Below are 19,389 nucleotides of genomic sequence, written 5' to 3'. Positions count from 1 at the left end.
TACAAAATTCGCTCTTAAAAACCCTTTTACAAATTGAGATTGAAGCAAATTGACTTTTTATTTACTTATCGATCATAAATAACCAATAAAAGAGTCCCTTTTTAAATTAAAAGCCTTCGTAAAACCGTTGTTTATTGAAAACATAAAGGGTGTTTTTCATTCGCTTGTAATTATCGTTCGCTTTCATACCGAACCACGAGCTCGCGTGGCGCGAACATAAAACTCTTTACTTAATTACATACATGTTAATTAAATACTTGTCAAATATAATACAATTTTATTAAAGCAACAAGCTTTAGAAATTGGTTGTGGAATAAATAAATTAGCGCCCTGAGAAAATTACGACGAAATATCTTGTGACAAGATGGCGTTTCCCGCCCAAAGTGACGTTTGAACTGTCAAGAAAGTTTACGCTTGCTTTTAGGCTGCGGTATTTTATATTCTGCCAATTACTTTATGGTTATTAGTATATAATACTTTGTGAATTTGAAGGAAGTTGTTTTAAGTATAATTTATCGTTTTGCAGCTTTTAAAGCTTATCGATTAGCAATTTGATTTAACGCAACTGTCAGGTGCCCTAGGAAGTAGTAGAGTGATGAAAATGTTATGAATTTCCTCTTAAAAATATTTCATTGCGAAAAAGTAGGTACCTATTTAACTTTAACCATACTCTGAAAGCTCGGCAATTTAAGTCCAACACAACAACATAAACGTCAGTTTCCTTTAAAAAATAACTGGTTTACTGTGAATTTTTATGTTCAATGTTACTTCCTCGTTCATAATATTCATACCTATGGACCAATTAATTCATTTGTTTAGGAAGGTGGGTAAATCTATACTAATATTATAAAGAGGAAAACTTTGTTTGTTTGGTTGTAATGGATAAACTCAAAAACTACTGGACCGATTTTAAATATTCTTTCACCATTAGAAAGCTATATTATGTGCGAGTAACATAGGCTATATTTTATCCCTGTGCGGGCAGTAGCTCCCACGGGACGCGGGTGAAACCGCGGGAAAACTGCTAGTATGTCAATATTTGTATTATTGCAAGCAACCCTCAGGGATGTGCGTAGGATATATGATGTCAAAATCGTGTGTCCCGAAGAGCTTATTATTTCTAAACCGACTCGTTACGGCTCCGGTAACAAGAGATACCTTTTATTACGTTTTTATACGGATCTTGTTCTTATTAGGTTTTATATCTCCCTTGCTATTGAGTTTCTATACTCATTCGAATAGAATTGTGTAACTGTAAAGATAAAAAATACATTGGAATTTTTTAAATCAATTTTGCACCTCTGATCGATTTTACAGTACCTTTCCACTTTCCATTCATTTCTATACTGATTTATGCCCAGTGAAACTATCGGCTGATTAAAAGTTTGCAGTTTGTGGGACTATCAACTGGTCATTGAAAACACTCTGATGCCACCGCACTTTGCAGAATAAACTATTGGCTAACTATCAGGCCAATTATTATCGGACGAGACCCAAACTTTTAAGTCTCCTCCGATGTAATAAGCGCACTATTATAGGCACATTTCCACACTGATTGTTGCTTCTGTAATGATCCATTTTATTTTAGTCCGACTTCGTCCAATACTCGTAAACAAGCAACCATTGGTTTCACTTACAGACAGTTACCTACTTAATATATCTACGTTTTGAATTCTAACTGCTAACTGCAGCTGCTGTTCGCACGTGCCGGGACTGCATGAAATCGGCCGCAACTACACTACTGGTTTGTATGTATCTACATGAAACCATTTTGGTTTGAAGCGGCAGCAGTTGCAGCCGATTTAGTGCAGTCGCTGCATGTGCGGTCGGCACTCGGCAGCTATCATTCAAAACGAACCTAAATTCTATGACGTTTTTTTCAACTACCGTCCGTTCTCAAAACGTATAGTTTCTAGTTCAGGAACAAGCCTTTATTAAAGTGAAATGTATGCGAATATTAGTGAGAATAGTTGGGCGAGTGAAATTGAATGTAGCGTGCGACACGACCGGCGGAGCGCGGCGATCCCCAAACATGTGCTGAGGTATGCGACGCGGTGTTAGTCATAGGTGGTAGCGGGAGCGAGTATGGAAACTAGGTATTTTTTATTTGGTGATAGTTTACTTGCAAATAAGAATAGCTCACGTTGTTAAACGGTACTGGACTTATACAACTGAAAAGTACATGATTAACAATGTCAGTTTTCAAAGTTAAGTAACAAGAATATTTTTTTAATGTTTCGTAATCTGAAGGAATTGTTTCTCATTTATAGGAACTAGTTGTAAGTAAACTAGTTGTTAGTAAACTATAATATAGAATAGTTGGGCGAGTGAAATTGAATGTAGCGTGCGACACGACCGGCGGAGCGCGGCGATCCTCAAACATGCGCTGAGGTATGCGACGCGGTGTAAGTCATAGGCGGTAGCGGGAGCGAGTAATAATTAAAATTATTGTTGTGCTGGTTGTGTGTCAAAGATTCATAAAACCTTTTGAGAAGTCTATTAAAAGTTAGTATGTATTTATTTTTTTTATAATACTTCACTCCGTCGTTTACCAGATCCTCCGATTTGAACAGTTCAATTTTTACTTGGAGGCAGTTTATTGGCAAATAATAAACACACACATTGTGGAGATTCCTTATTTTGCTTGACTGTGCCACCTAGGAGGTTGGAGTTACGTTCAATTTAGAAAATATAGCTAGAAAAAGCAACATTTATTGCGAGAAAGCTCGAGATATTTTCTTGTAAAACGTATACACTAGGAAATTGATTAATCATAATTATATACAAGTGTTTAAATTGTTTTCGTACCGCTACGAATTACATAAAACAATAACCTACATCATAACAAAATTAATCAACCATCAAGGTCGGCAAGGGTCACTCTCCCCAAACACTCATTAAAATATGAACTATGACTTCTACTGTAATTTCGTTTTACTATATTTATTTTTAGTTACATTCTAGCAAATAAATTACGAACGTAGGGAGTGACACGCGGAATAAAGCTTAACATTTTGTATGTGAGACGAATGTGTTGGTATTTTTAGGGTCACAAGTTAGGGGCGGACGCGATTTGAACATTATCAAAAATGATTTTTTTGAGTTTTGAAGACGTATCGTGTTTAAATGTCTTGCTATGTTAAAAAACAAGAACCCATCTATGTGTAAACTGTCTTACCGAAATATCAACATTCTTTTCATGTTAGCATTTTGAGTTTGCAAATACCTTCAACACAATACTCTATATCATCATTGACAGTATAAATGTATATTTTCCTTCGCAAGTTACAGGTATGCTGTTTTTTGCAGTCTTCTGACTAAATGTACCTTTCCAGTCGGAAAGCTAGCAATTTGAGAATTGTAATAATTTAATATTTTTCCATATAGAAAAAAACAACTCACTCTCAATTCAACTTATGACATGTTTAACATAATACCATTGCGAAACATTCCATTTTAGTCGATAAGTATGTATAAGTATGACAGGAGAGCTTCCACCCGGTGCTTCTCTGGTTACTGGATATGTGGAACGTTTCAAGTATTTAGAACGAGCTGCATGTGTGGATTATGTGAGGGTGGTGTAAGCTATAAGCGACAGCAGGCGAGGAAAATTGACTATGCAAAATATGGTAGCGACACAGCCAAAATGTTCATTTCGAGAATATTTTTTACCATAATTAGCTACATACGATTATGTATTGGTTAACATAGTAGTAAAATTCTATGAACACGGCCAATATTAAAAAAAGGTCTGAACAATACAATCTCAAAAACAAAAGCTGTAATTCTGTAAAATCCATTTTTTTATCTGCTAATTCCACGACGGAAATAGGTTATGAGAGATTTTGGTGTTTAGATAATAACCGCTAATTCTTCTCCATTATTCCTAAATTCACAAACACACAAAACGAATCAAATTCTACATATAATGTTAAACCCGCTACCGCTTATACCTTACACACAAACCACATCTGATTCACTTCGGAAACGCGTTCCCTGAATTCTGAAATAATTCGCAAATGACTCAAAGAAACAATACAACAGCATATTTCTGAATGAACGTTTATTTTAGTAAACATTGTGTTAATGACTGAGTAAAAATGTTTTTATTGCAATCTCCTCTGAATTGAGACTGCAGAGCTTGTCGTGAGCCAAAAACCAGATAAATCTTCAAAGTTTTACGAGATTTGAGAAATTTTATTGTTTGATAAATCTACAATACTACCATTTATTATACAGAATTAGTGGTGGTTGTAAATTATATTCTTCACGTCATGTTTAATTAAAATTACTGCAGTAACGTGTGTTGAGGAGGTCAGATAGGCAGTCACTCCTTGTAAAGCACTGGTACTCAGCTAAATCCAGTTAGACTGGAAGCCGACCCCAACATAGTTGGGAAGCTTCTTGGGTAAAGTCCGAATAATGAGTAAAATAAATTTTAATTCGGGGTTTACCCATGCTCACCTAGGTCTACCCAACTCTGACTGGGTAATGTTAGGTGTTGCGTAAGCCAGGACTACTCGTCGTGACGTACTTTTATATAGAGTAGGATGATGCCAAGGAAAAAGGTAGTACATTGTTATCCTTTTTTATGAGAAATTATCAAATGACTCCCGTCCGTGGGTGCAGCATGAGGGAGTGTCAGACTCTTACTGGCTAAAACCCTTCATGTTCCTTCTTAAGATCTTTATGTACCAGCGCTGCGGTAACCTTAGATTAGTTATTCGATGAAGGTATTTGCCAGGTAGATATTATGTATACGCTATACTAACCTAATTTATAGACACGTTAATAGAGGAGCTCAATTTATGCCTATAACACATGTTACACTACTATTAGCAAAATGTAGTAAACACTACAGACATATTTCGTTCAGCAAGAAACTCGATCAAATATTAAAAATAAATAAATTTCCCAGTGAAGGGCGCTCGTACCATTAAATATAACTAATGAGACACTGACCTCTGGTGATGTGCAAACATCCCGGAAAACGGGAATTAGATCGCGCTGATGTGTGAATATTTCACAAGAAATTCCCGTTTAATTTTGATTTTTAAGGTCATTTGTAAACCGATGACAGACTCTTCATCACTTTATGAATACTGTCGTGTATTTTTATTTATTTCCCCGTTAATTACTGAAGTTAAAACCGACGTGTTGGAATGACCTATTTTTTCCTGTCGTGCCACGAAAACATGTCAGAATTAGTAAATATGTCAGCGTCATAATTAATGTAAAGCAAGCAAAACTTTTAATCAACGGCTTGACATTGAAATGTCATGTTAAAGATAGTTGCGAGTCACACTCTATTAAAAGAAACCAATAGATTACCTAAAAACTGTGGGTGGAGACAGTAATTGATTACTAGTGTACCTACTCTGTTCGTCACGGTTCACATATATCATACAAATACTTTATATTTCACCCATAAGATTCCCACATCTTCAAAGGGCGTTCGATTATTCTTATAGTAATATAAAGAGGATTTCTTTTTGTTTTTTTTTTTATAAAGGCTCGGAAACTACTGAACCGATTTGAAAGATTCTTTCGCTGTTAGAAAGCTTATACTCTTTCTGAGAAACATAAGCTGTATTTTAACAGGGTGCGCTCAGTTGTTCCCACGGGACGCGGGTAAGCGGCTATTTCTCTATAAACTTGTGTAAGCATTCTATCCTCGCGTGGCATGCAGTTATTTCTGAAAAATATTACTCACAACATTTCAAAAAATGATTCACACAAAAACAATCCCGAGAACATGAAAAATATCTGAGAAAACTAAACAATAACAAAATCAAACTCGTTTATAACGTCAAAACTGGAGCAATCGATCCCGTTATTCATAAATCCCGGTGTCGAGGTTACATAAGTGACAGCACTATGCAACATCTGGTCCCGGGAACTGTAGGAGCACCATGAGTTCGGATTTCTTGAGATTTTCTTCAATTAAAATTGTTGGCATAAGACACGCGTTTCGTGGAATAGTTGATAGTTTTCAAACCATCTGGACGTCCCTAGGTTTTGCGAATTGACTGCATTTTGTAGGATTTGTTGAATCATAGCCAGGGTAATGTCATTTTAATAATGCCTTTAGTTGTAAAGGTCTAAATTGTTTACTCCATAACAGTCTAATTAAAAACAGATCGTACAAACAAACGATTATTTCAATAAAAAGTATTAATTGAAAACTCTCCTAGCAGTGTGCAAAACGCAAACCCGATTAGAAATCTACTAAGTGGCAAGAAGAAAAAAGAAACGGTTCGATTAGGTGATAATAACAAAATTACATACATACCTACCTGCTCATAATACCTCACTGAAATAAAAAGGTGATCTTTTTGTAATAAATGTACAATTATACAAACATACAATGAAAAACGACCTTTACATCACCGTTCATAATAAAACTCAAAACATGGCCACCTCCAATAAACTCAAGCTCATAACAAAATTCATTGAATTTACATTTTACATGTAACAACCATTTAACTCTTCAGCATTCCCGGAATGCAAGTCACATCACTAAACTTTACTATTGATGTTTTACACAGGAAAATGTTATATTAGTCAAATTACTGGAATATAGTTGTAGGAAAGTAGGTATGCTTGTTTATTTCATATCAAAGAAAAGCTAAAATAGTTGGCCTTGATTGTACAAAACATGTTGATATTAAATACTAGCTGTCTCCTGCGGTTTCACCCGCGTTCCGTTGTAACTTCTCGTATCCGGATTTTGCAGCTTCCCAAAAGTGACAGAATTTTTCAAATCGTTTTAGAAGTTTTGTAGTCTTCCGTGTACAAATAAGAAAACCGGTCAAGTGTGAGTTGGACTCGCGCGGGATCCTTCATATTCCGAACCGAACATCACGTACATTGTATAATTAAATTATTTTAGTTAGTATTTGTTGTTCAAACAGCAACAGAAATACGTACATCATCTGTGAAAATTTGTGCTGTCTAGCTATTATGGTTCATGAGAACCCGGTGATAGACATGAGGACAGGGAAGCCTTTGATATCGTTTCACTCTTTGGGGCGGGAAATCCTAAAAACCTCTAACCTGGTGCGTATCGGAAGTTGAGTACAGAACCAACCACGCGACATTCAATAAATACCATTCCCTCTAAACAAGATGTTTCATACAAATCACTACACAATGAGTAATCCTGAACCGCTAATGATTTCAGCAGGTGCACATATTCTCAGTGTTACGACTTATTGACTCACGCGCAGATTTAGCCAATTGGGCTACTGTTATCATAGCGTACGGTTGACTTGTAAACTCGTTAGTAACCAAACATGCAGTTTTTGATCGTTACTGTAGTTATTTAAGGTTTTAACTCACTTAGCAACTCGGCAGCCCCGGATCTAGGGGGGGGCAAGCCGGGGCCCATGCCCCGGGCGGCAAATTCAGGGGGCGGCAAAATCAGGCGACTGCCTGATTTTAAATCCTAATAATACCATAATAGTTATCTACAGGGCCGTCTTAACCTATGGTGCAGAGTGTGCGAATAACCCGGGCGCCTCGGTCTCAGGGGCGCCCCACCATCAGGAAATTTCGATGAAATTACACCCGAATTGAAAGTTGCATTATATCATGATACTGACAAGCAAAGTTTCTAAAAAAGTCGCCTTCGCTTTGTTTAATTGATCATTTTGATTATTTTTCACTTTTAACATCCTCCAACTAAGTGAAAAAATTCTCGCTCGCGGCTAAATAACAATGTTGTCTTTCTGATGGTTTATCATTTTTATAGACGTACCGAATCAACGAACACAAATGGCACTCGCTCTAATCACGATTTCTTTTTATTTGTACATAATTCCCAGTTTAATTTGTGAGACATCAAACAAATAATTTAAAAAGTTCGTGGCTTTACAATGTACTTAGTCACTTATTATTGTGTCGTAGGCTCAAAAAATTTCGCGCTCGCTTCGCTCGCACAATATTATACTTACGTTACTTTCATAACTTCATGACTCAAATCCACGCTGTATTACCTTTTATAAGTCAAATGTAGCAAAAAATATTATTTATGGAGTCCTCAAAAACAAAAAAGTACTGCTCGTTACTTTACAGCGCTTTTTAAAATTTGTTTACTTTTTGTGTCCCAAAATTAAAAAATTTGCGCGCTACTGTCGCTCGCGCAAATTTTTACATTAATTGCATTATTCTGTCTCGGCTTTCATAACTTAGGTAAGCCTGGCCAACAGTTTGAGCCTACCAAAAAAGTGACTTTCATTCGAACGTTCTTATTTATATTCCTTGTCACTATTCTAAGTATTCTATAAGTATTCTAAGTATTCCTTGTCACTATTCTACTTCGATCAATATGTACTACTCAAAATCTTTCAATACATAGGTGGCGCTTGGGTGACGATTGCACCCAGGCGCTACATGAGCTAGAGACGGCCCTGTGAGTCTTCAAACAAATAACTTAAAAAAGTTCACGCTCGCTACGCTCGCGGCTACTTGTTGCTTGACGATGTACTTAATCAGGTACTTTTGTGTCGTAGGTTCAAAAAATTTCGCGCTCGCTTCGCTCGCGTAACATTATACAGGCATTACGTTATTCAATGCAAAAGTCAAATCCACGCTGTCTTACCTTTTATAAGACAAATGTAGCAAAAAAATTATTTATTGAGTCCTAAAAACAAAAAAGTTTGCGCTTCCGACTGCTTATTACTTAACAGCGCTTTTTTTAAACTTTTTGCCTAGATTAATCTGTCTCGACTTTCATAACTTAAACCTGGCCAACATTTTGAGCCTACAATGATTTGGACACTTTTTTTTAAGTCATTTACCTACCAAAAAAGTGACTTTCGTTGGTGAAAATAAACATAAGTAGGTAGGTAGGCGGGGCGGCATTTTTCAGTTTTTGCCCCGCCTAAAAAAAATTGAAGATCCGGGGCTGCAACTCGGGTAGGTATTGACCATGGAGGAAATAAGTTAGCGGAGATGCCATAAGAAAGGTAGGTCGGGCGGTTTCGTGTAGGTCAAATAAAGTACGGTAGGCGCGATCAGTTACTAGAACTAACGAGGCGTTCGGGTTCCTTATCAAGTCAAGCTTGTAATTTTGTTCTCCATGGATGTCGTAACGTCCGAGGCGAGGCAAAAACGTTCCCACACACATTCTGCAGACTTTTAGTCGGCCGATTGTTAGTTTGGGCTTTATGTAGCTAACAACTATCAAGGTATCTGGCCGGTATCTAAAAAGTTTTATTGGATTCACGATTACGACAGTTTAGTCTGTTGTATCATCATCCTCCGAGCCTTTTCCCAATCATGTTGGGGTCGGCTTCCAGTCTAACCGGATTCAGCTTCGTACCAGTGCTTTACAAGAAGCGACTGCCTAACTGACCTCCTCAACCCAGTTACCCGGGCAACCCAATACCCCTTGGTTAGACTGGTGTCAGACTTACTGGCTTCTGACTACCCGTAACGACTGCTAAGGATGTTCAATGGCAGCCGGGAGCTACAGTTTAACGTGCCATCCGAAACACAGTCAATGGTGTCTAAGATATACTTAGAAAGTACATACAAACTTAGAAAAGTTGCATTGGTACTTGCCTGACCTGGGATCGAACCCGCGCCCTCATACTTGAGAGGTTGGTCTTTTATGTTACTTAAACTTATTTGAAAACTAACAAGAGCTATCACAAACAATTTACCCGGATGTATACCGGATGCTAGTGTATCGCAATATGTTCTAGTTTGTTCAATTGCAAGTTGCGACAAAAAGAATAACTGAAAAACCGTTTGCAATCAAGCTGTAAACAAGATATATCGCTGTAGGAAGGTTATTCTTCATACACTGTTGAATTTGATGAAGGCGGGTGCGGCAAACTTGTATAACTTACTTCATTACACGCTTTTTATTAGCTTCACCTGTATGTTTGTATGTTTGTTTGTAACCGACTTCTTTGGGCGCGATTTTGACCCACTTTAAACGGCCAGATTTCGTTAAAACTTTGTAGTTTTATTGAGGACCGATGGCAATACACTAATTTGATAAAATTATTCCATTTTTAACCGACTTCCCAAAAAGGAGGAGGTTACACATACACATCGATAATAGAATTTCAAAACATTTTCCTTATTAAAACGTTAAATAATTTCCTAACCTTATACATCCCTCATTCATGGGAAAGTTTTCGGAGTTGAGATAAAGTAGCGTGTTCATTACGGGCGGAGTCGCGCGTCATGTTACAGCATTGTATGAATTACCTCCAGTAAGAGTAGAAACGAACCGCTATATTTTTACCTATACATATGTAGTAAGCATCCCCCGTGGTTTTTTCTGTGTTTAATGGGAACACAGACCACTCTGCCAAGAGTGTCCGATTAAGAAGAAGAAGAAGAAGAATGGGAACAACTTCTCGTAACCTATTGCATTTAGCCATTCTCGATTAATGGGCTATCTAACACTGAAATCTTTTTTCAAATTGGACCTGAATTCCTGGGATTAACTTTTTAAATTAGATTACAGGTACAATTACCTGGGTATTTTGTATCTTTCCTAATTATGAAACATAAATAATTTCCTAAACATCCACCATTCATCAGCAAGTTGTGGAAGAAGAGATAAAATAGCGTGTTCATTACGGGCGGAGTCGCGCGTCATGTTACAGCGCTGTGTTCATCATACATTCTCTGAATTACCTCCAGTAAGGGTGTAGATACAACCGGCCGGATTAAATTAACCCCTAGTCTTTCGATAAATGAGCTTCCTAAAATTAAAATAATTAGGTATTCGAATCGGAATAGAATCCGTTGAGTAAACTTGCAAGTATCTGGATACGAGTACTTTGGTCATAGTCATGATCATGTTATACGATCAAAGGATACTGGATAGAAGACACAGTTTTTGGAAATTGCAAAAATTTCAAGTCAAAGTAACATACGCAATACCCAAACATAAATACCCAAAAATAATCTCCACCACATTATCACTCCCACACAAATATGAGCACCCATAAAAATAGCACATATTTCTACGATCAACGCTCACGTCTGAACGCACCCTAACGTCATGTAATAAGAGAGATGGCTGTAACTTTGTCGTGAATAACTGACGCGACGAAGATTCATCGTGTGTGAAGCGCCCTTATCGCGCTAAAGACTGCTCAGTTAATCATTTTTGCGACGACATTATGTTATGTTACTTATACTTATTACGTAAATATAAAAGAAAGTAGCTATGTATAGATACGAAAGAAGACTACATAGGTATTAATAAGAGGAAATATTTTCAAAAGTTGATAGAGGATATATGTACAAAGACCGATCTAAGCGCTTCTTGAGATGAATGCTATGCTTCTATGAATGATGTTGAATTTTATTTTAGCTTAACGTTTTAGCGTGGGTACTTTTCGTAACATTTCACAACGTGACGCTTCTTTCTGCAGAAAGTCTGAACTGAACAATGAATTAAACTGAATTAGTGCATAGAAAAGTAACAAAAATAAAAATTTCATATAACGATGGGAATGAAAACTTAAAAAGCGTTAAAATTACACACTGACGTCAAACTATTTTCTATTATTCTGTTGTATGTTCCTCGCGCTGTCAGGTGATTGTCGTGTGATTAGTTTGAAGGACTTCATAGATGTTAAAAAATCCTGAGATCCACCTCACCCGACGGAGCGCGGACGCATGTATGAATCACCTTTAACATCCTCTTTGTTCAGCAGGTCAAGATGAGCGTCGTAGATGGCGGGGGCCCGGAGGAGCCGGCCCTCACGGCGCCAGCGACCACCCCCACCACGCCGCCCCCCTCCGCTCTCGCTCCAGATGGCACCGCACAACTCATACAGGTAAGAAGGAAGTATTGGAGTTTTTGAAATTATAGGACCTGTATTTTTTTAAGGAAGCTCAAACAGAAACCTGTTTTTAACTATGAACATATGATTGGATTCCCTAAGTCTGGTAGTACTGAGCAAAATGGCTGCCGATCGGCTCTTTATTAGCCAAATACTGGGCCTGGCTTAGCAATCAAGAATTTTTGACCAGCCTCAGCCTTGCCCGGCCTCAGTATTGCCTTAATGGAAGGCAGAAGGAAGAATACAAAAATGGTGGTGCTTTCTAAAGGCTATACAGTTCACAGAACTGCGGAAGGCAATACACAGAGAAGTAAAAGTAAATATGGAACGTAGTATCGTGTATAAGTCTATGGATATTTTTTCCCAAAGTGTTATCTATTATCACCATTATTCGAATCAGCTTTACTTAGTTCAACTGGAAAGGTAAATAAATTATCAACGGTATAGCGGAAATATACAACCAAAACCCTATAAAATTAAACCTCTTCCTACTATTCAATATAATCTATATTACGTACGCACGTCCCGACTTCCCTGCACCAGGTCACATTAGATTAAGTAATGCAGCTGCCCACGTGACTCGGATGCGATTAAACCCCGACGTGAAATTGAATCCTACTGAGCCCCGTCCGATCCAATACATGTTGTTGATTCTGTTAACGTTTTTAGAGGTCCTCCGTTTTGGTTTAAAAAAATAGAAGACCATTTATGTATTGGACACTGTTTTCTATACTTGCTACCTTAGTTTTGTAGTTTGTAAAACCCTGACATAAAACACTTGGTTAGACTTGATTTGCTCATCGAAGCCTGAACTTTTGTAGCCGAACATTGTCAAAAGATATTCAGATTGAATATTTCTTCAATTTCCAGATATAAATTATCTCAAATACCTACTATGCACTATTTAGATATCTAAATTTTATACTGTGTTAGTCTTTTTGTTTGTTAATCGAAATTTTTGTCTGTTTTTAACTTTTGTGTTTGAGTCACGTTTTCGAGGATCAATGTATTTTCGTGTGCATTCTTTGATAAAAGATTTAAATAGATTTTCACAAAATTTTCACAAAACCTTCTACCCGTAACCACCTATATTTTCACTCTACGAGGTCCAAAAAGACTTACCTACTGATGTTTTCCCTGTATCAGGTCCCAGTCGCCCCCCGGAAGCCGCCCCGCCGAGGTCCCAAGGTCCAGCAGGAGAGGCCCAAGAGAGCGCTGTTCTGTCTCACGCTCAAGAACCCCATGAGGAAAGCCTTCATCGATATCGTGGAGTGGAAGTATCCTTTTTAAGTGGCATTTGCAATATTTTTAGGTTATAATGACTTATTTACGGTAGATACAGGTAACAGAGCTAAAATAATAACAGTAATAATAACAGAGTAAAAACAGAATCAGGGTTTGGAAGGTATTATAAACCGTGCCTGAGAGGGCACGTAAAGCAGGTCTCCGAATGACACTCACTAGCAGTAATGGTTACAATTTATTGTATTCAATAGAGAGGCGGCTTTGAGAAAACCCTGATACTGGCGAATCTTTTATTATTTGGAGATAGAACTATTTCATTAGCAGTTTTTTTGTTCTGATACCTACTTATTATTCAAGAAATCGCCTGAATTATTATAATCACAACTGCAAAAATCTTTATGTAACACCACAGAGTAATGGTATTTCTCATTTCGCATAGAACTCATAAATTCCATAATATTTACATTACACCATCACGAACATTATATTAAAAAATAAACCGCGAAAACTTTGCCGACGATCATAATATTAGGTTATAAATAATTTGCATGATCGATATATTTAAACTGATAGACGGAAGCCGCTGGCAATGTGCCAGGTTACGGCCTCGAGAAATATTGGAAATCACCATCTAAAATATAAATAATGGCCATTTTTTTGTCTATTGCAACACATTTTTTTACGTGGAAAACCAGGTAAACATGCCACCCGAGTACCAAAGTTTCACGATTTAGTTGATCATGTATACGGAAAAACATTGTGATAATAATATAAATATATAAATCTACAATACAGTATGGAAGATACAGTTAATGCCTTAGTACCCGGTTAAAACAGAGCTTATGTCATCCGGGGGTAAAGTAGCTTTGCAGAAATGAAATAGTTTCAGTTATATAGTTTCAGAGACCTTAAAGTTCATGCAAACGAAGATAAAAAACCGATAAACTTAGTTCAGATATTAATTATGGATTACTTTCCAAGTATCCACAAGCTTCTAACTTTATGTATAGTTCTAATAATTATAATTTTCTAGTATACCAGGAACTATCAAATGAGTTGGCTCTTATCCTCAAAGTAGTATAATTGTAACAGTCGTAAACGCTAGTGCAACCGGAATCAGGAAATTGTTGCAACTAGAGCTTTTGGCTTCAAAGTAAACGACACACTAAGTATAAGATTGTCGGAACAAGGTTAAAGATGACTTGAGAGAACTGTCATTTCTTTTTGTTTGGAGACTTTTTAATATATCTATCTACCACTCACTTAAAAGCTTTATTTTGGAAGACTTCCATCCTTAAGGAAAACATAACTCAAGTTTGACATCGTGATTTTAACTAACACACCAAATTACCAAAGATATATAGGTATAATATGTATAGTTGCTGTATTTACGAAAAAAAGAAAGAACATTAAGAAATATTCAGAGGGCAATATTGAATGAAAACAGTAAATACATAGGATTAAGAAAATAACCACACAATATTCTGATAATAAAAACAACTTTTATTCTCTCAGCAGAATGTAAATCTAAAAATTAACACAAACATAAATGTAAAATACCGCGTGATATATATATTTTTGTCTCTAAAACGTAGTCGAGCGGAAATCGTTGGCTATAACTCTTTGCGTATCGATAGACAGACAGATTCAGTAGACATACATAATCTTTATAGTTTATTTTATTCGTTTTCAATTACAATTATATGTAAATTAAATATGAGATAACAAGGTCAGTTAAAAATTCATTCAAAGACCATTTAAAAAGTCAGCCTAAACACAAACATAGCAAGATGGTTTTAGGAAACCAAACCATAGCCAGCCAATCGCTAATTTCATCAATGGTTTGACATCGTAATTATTACACAATGTAACACACCCTAAGTTTGTTTTTTTGTTTAATTTTGTTATTAAAAAATTCGTTAAGATAAATACAATATTGTATTTTAAATAATAATTTGTTGGTTTCATAAAGTTATGAAACAGCAAAAATTCTTAAGTGTAATATTAGCACTCCACTACACTTTTAAAGCTGTCAATAAAAACCAAATTATCCGCATTAACTCTTACCATGCAATACAAAAATACTTCATCTATCTGAAAATACACTACACATTAAATTCCATCAACGAAATATAAAATGTAACAGCAAAAATATATCAAAGACATTCCGAAACTGCAAATAAAACTTCGCGTTTTATAATAAAAACAGAAATAAAGTCAATGTATGCCATTATCTTTACGGAAGCACGCGCACTCGTAACCGACTATTTTGGAATCATGATTTCCTAGTGCGATTTAACGAACATCGATATAGAAAGATACAGTTTGGAGATTACCGCTTAGGATTAATATCTAGCCAACCCCGTTGATAGTAAAAATGAAAAAAAAATACTTATGACGTTTTTACAAAGGTGGAGACAATAGGACCCACCCTAGGATCCCCACAGTTTTGGGATACAGACCTGCGTGCGGTCTGCATACGTTTAACAAAATACTCAGGAATGCGTTTTTATTTTATTGAATAATACCTAATGGTGATAAGATGCAAAAAAGATCACATATACACAATGCTGAATAAAAATGGATATTTATCATTTATCAAAGAAAATAAAAACGATAATGAAATTAAAACTTCAAGAGTTGGTAAAGTTTTTCTAAAATAAGGATGGTGAATAAGTTGATGATGATAATAATACTCATACCTACCTAATTGTATTTAAGTTCCAAAGTCTAAGTACCTTTTGGGGTCCATGGGTCTAACAATTGCTGTATATTTTCAACATTTATGATAAGACATAGATAGACAAGTTGAGGAGGGTCATACAGGAAAGGATATTTTGGCGCTCTTTTTGGGCAGATGTCAAAAATATTGTATGAAACTTTGTGTTCAGGAACCACTCGCCCTTGACCTAAATGTATAGGTACGGGGGTTTATCTATACTAGTATTATTAAGCTTACGAGTTTATTTGTTTTGAAAGTAGCGCTTTCCAGGAAACGACCCAATTTGAAAAAATCTTTCAGTGTTAGATAGACCATTTATCGAGGAAGGCTATACAGGCTACGGATTCATGCAGAAGTTCCCTTGGGACTCGTGTAAACCCGCTGTCAAAAAATATAACCAAACAGCACATTTCAAACAGTAATTCCATACAAAATACCCCATAGCAATCATAGACGAAAAAATATTGGCTCACATCCAAAACATTGGAGGAATTTATGAATGAGTGACAGAAAACATAGAAACGTGAATGTTACAAAATAGTAGGCAAATGGGACAACTTCGTGGTGGCTGCCAATGTCAAGGGTATAGGTTCATGTCCCATGCCAGTGACAACTATAATAGACTTAACTATACTACTCTATACCAATATAATAAAGAGGAAATATCTTCTGTTTGTTTGTACCCTGAAAGGTCGAACACTACTGAACCGATTTGAAAAATTGTTTCACTGTTGGAAAGCTACACTCTTCCCGAGTAACATAAGCTATATTTTATCCCAGTACGAGCTGTAGTTGCCACAGGACAGGGATGAAACCACGTGAAATCTGCTGGTTACAAAAATATTTCTTGGTCATTGAAATAGTTCAAGGTTCTAACGTTATTTTTATTATTGTTTGGGCAGATATCTGTGGCGTTTCAGACTACATTAAAAGTAATGGTGATATTATATTTATGAGCAATATCTGACCCTGTTTCACCTGCTGTAATAGTTTCGGTTGGACCATTTAGATTTTCACTGATGATTCGTATACATAGATCTTTCATAGTGTCTTAACCTCTAGATTATTTCAGGCTACAATCATTTGTAGTGTTGTGTTAATGTTTAATGTTATTTTCTGGCTCCATTATCAACATCATGATATCTTTTATTCATTATCGTCCTGTGCCTAGCTTGTTCCCAATTAAGTTAGGGTCAGCTTTCAGTCTATCAGATACATAAGCATTATTCGAAATGACACTATGATGAAAAAAGTCTCTAAAATCATAACTCTCATCTCCGCGCAGTCGGGTAATCGTACCGCAGTCTCTGTCTTCCTTAAAAGCTTAGTTACGATGAAATAGGTAGGTATCTATCTATATTTAAATGGTTTCTATATTATTAAATAAACGAAACCTACATTAATATTGTTTAACTTTGCAACACTTTTGCAGAATCTGCAAATAGAATATAATTGTGGTACATTCGCTGGCAAATTGTTCAGCATATTGCTAAATCGATGTAAATAAATCAATCCATCGGAATATGTTATATGGACGAAACTTGGCACGGTTCATATCTAGCCTAAAATTGAACTAGTTTCCAAAGAAACAATGGTATTGATATCGTCTTCAAGTGAACGTTGACTGCCATCTGTTGTGGCTTCTAATAATGTTTAATCTGAATTGAATCCTACTGATGTATAGTAAAATTTTATGCTAAAACTACGCTTAGATATATATATACTCTAGGTTTTAGGGTTGGTACAAAACATTAACTACCATAAATTAGCTTCAATTGATTCTTTCGACATAACAGTCGGCCGAAAGTTGAGCCAATGAAAAGAGCCAATTCTCTTAAAGATAATCTTGATTCCAATCAAAGTTTTCAATCGGACTGATACCGGCTAAATACTTGATTTTTATAATATGCGTACTGCCATACATCTTCATAATGATATATGAACCCAAACAAAGCATTTGCCGATTAAAAGTTTGCACTCTAAGAGAAGCGAGCTTCTACAATTAAAAATAGATCTTAATCGTCTCCCTTTAAGTACAGTTTTTCCTTAACTCTAGCATCAGACCTTTTGAGTACATGATTCTGACCACCATCTTCGCCAATTGCATCGCCCTCGCCGTCTACACACCCTATCCTGCCAGCGACTCTAATTATACCAACTGGGTTCTTGTAAGTATCATCTTTTATATGTTTTTCTTTATTATAATCTTGATAAACAGTTGATTTACTTCAAACTCTAACGACAGCAAGACTGTCTCAGCTAAATGTACATATTTTATGAATCTCATTAAAATTACATGGTGTCCCGTTTGTAATTTGTACTTGACTGTGACAAACTATGCTTGAATATTATTAGTTTTACCTAGCAAGTATGAATAATTATCCCAAATCAGTATAAGAAAGATAAAATTGCGACTTGTCCTCTGTTTTAAACTATACCTACATAGTCAATAATTCCATATCATTAATTCTATTGTATTGAATGAATTCATCCGGCAAATGATTCCTTCCAAGAATTTATATAACTAGCCCTTATTCTTGTTCCTTTTAACTTCTGCATCGTTAAACATATTCAAAGCAACTTCCATTGATATTCCTCCATCATTTTCTTCGTACTAATCAAAATATTTATTCGTTTCACAGGAAAAGATCGAATACGTGTTCTTAGTAATATTCACCGGTGAATGCGTTATGAAAATCATAGCATACGGGTTTATCATGCATGCTGGCTCCTATCTCAGAAACGGATGGAATTTATTGGATTTCACTATCGTCGTTATAGGGTAAGTACGGTTTTGCATTAGGTTCAATTGGTACTGTTTTGTTATTGTTATGTTTATTAAGTTCATCTGTGGGTGATTGAGAACTATTTGGAAGTAATGTTTTAGGTTTATGTTTTAGTTTTGTGTTATCAAGGGTTATTGCTTATTGATATGATTTTAGAGGTGCTGAAAGACTGCCAAATTGTATATTTCATTTAAGGAAATCTAAAGCTTTGAGACGTTGAGCTGTAAACCAGATTTCTATACGAACTTTTAAGTATGAGAAAAAAAAACATTTATTTTAACAATCATTTTGTTTTAAAAGGGATCATTGTAATGTTATTATATTCTGAGCATTCTTCAGTACCTTGATTGATTTATAAGTAAGCATCTTCAAGAAACAAGTGAATACTTTCCACATATTTAACTTCAAAGCTTTCCAACCACCAAAAATACCAATTTCAAATACCCTATTTATAACACAAGATATTTCTAACCCCCAGAATGGTCAGCACGGTGTTATCAAGTATATTCAAGGACGCGTTTGACGTGAAAGCGTTGAGGGCGTTCAGGGTGCTTCGCCCCTTGCGACTGGTCTCCGGCGTGCCAAGTGAGTTGGCACTAACTTGACCCTTTATAGGCCTGGGTCCCATGTGCAGTCAATGGGATAATTGCGAATTTATTTGGGAAGGTTAAGCGTTTAAAGGGTTAAGTGGTTTGGGTTTTTAATGTTAATGTAATTAAATTATTAGCTGCTATTGTGGGTTGGTTTGCTGTAAACTCTATCAATGAAATATTGTTTGTGTTAACAAAGGCATTTATAAATACATTAACGATCTATG

General features: G+C 36.0%; 1 protein-coding gene across 1 annotated transcript in view; it reads left to right on the top strand.

Moving 5' to 3' along the window:
- LOC110372635 (muscle calcium channel subunit alpha-1) overlaps nucleotides 1-19,389 on the top strand; it is a 75,950-nt gene that overhangs the window by 30,214 nt on the left and 26,347 nt on the right. Inside the window, exons 3-7 of the mRNA XM_064041713.1 lie at nucleotides 11,688-11,813; nucleotides 12,966-13,096; nucleotides 17,849-17,954; nucleotides 18,429-18,568; nucleotides 19,051-19,157. Of these exons, the coding sequence (XP_063897783.1) occupies nucleotides 11,697-11,813; nucleotides 12,966-13,096; nucleotides 17,849-17,954; nucleotides 18,429-18,568; nucleotides 19,051-19,157 (601 nt within the window). The 5' untranslated portion in view covers nucleotides 11,688-11,696. The remainder of the gene's footprint in view (nucleotides 1-11,687; nucleotides 11,814-12,965; nucleotides 13,097-17,848; nucleotides 17,955-18,428; nucleotides 18,569-19,050; nucleotides 19,158-19,389) is intronic.

This window comes from Helicoverpa armigera, chromosome 26 (genome assembly GCF_030705265.1).
Source record: "Helicoverpa armigera isolate CAAS_96S chromosome 26, ASM3070526v1, whole genome shotgun sequence".
In the NCBI taxonomy this organism is placed as follows: Eukaryota; Metazoa; Arthropoda; class Insecta; order Lepidoptera; family Noctuidae; genus Helicoverpa; species Helicoverpa armigera.
Note: the sequence above shows the minus strand (reverse complement) of the source record. Positions and strands in the feature narration are given on the sequence as shown.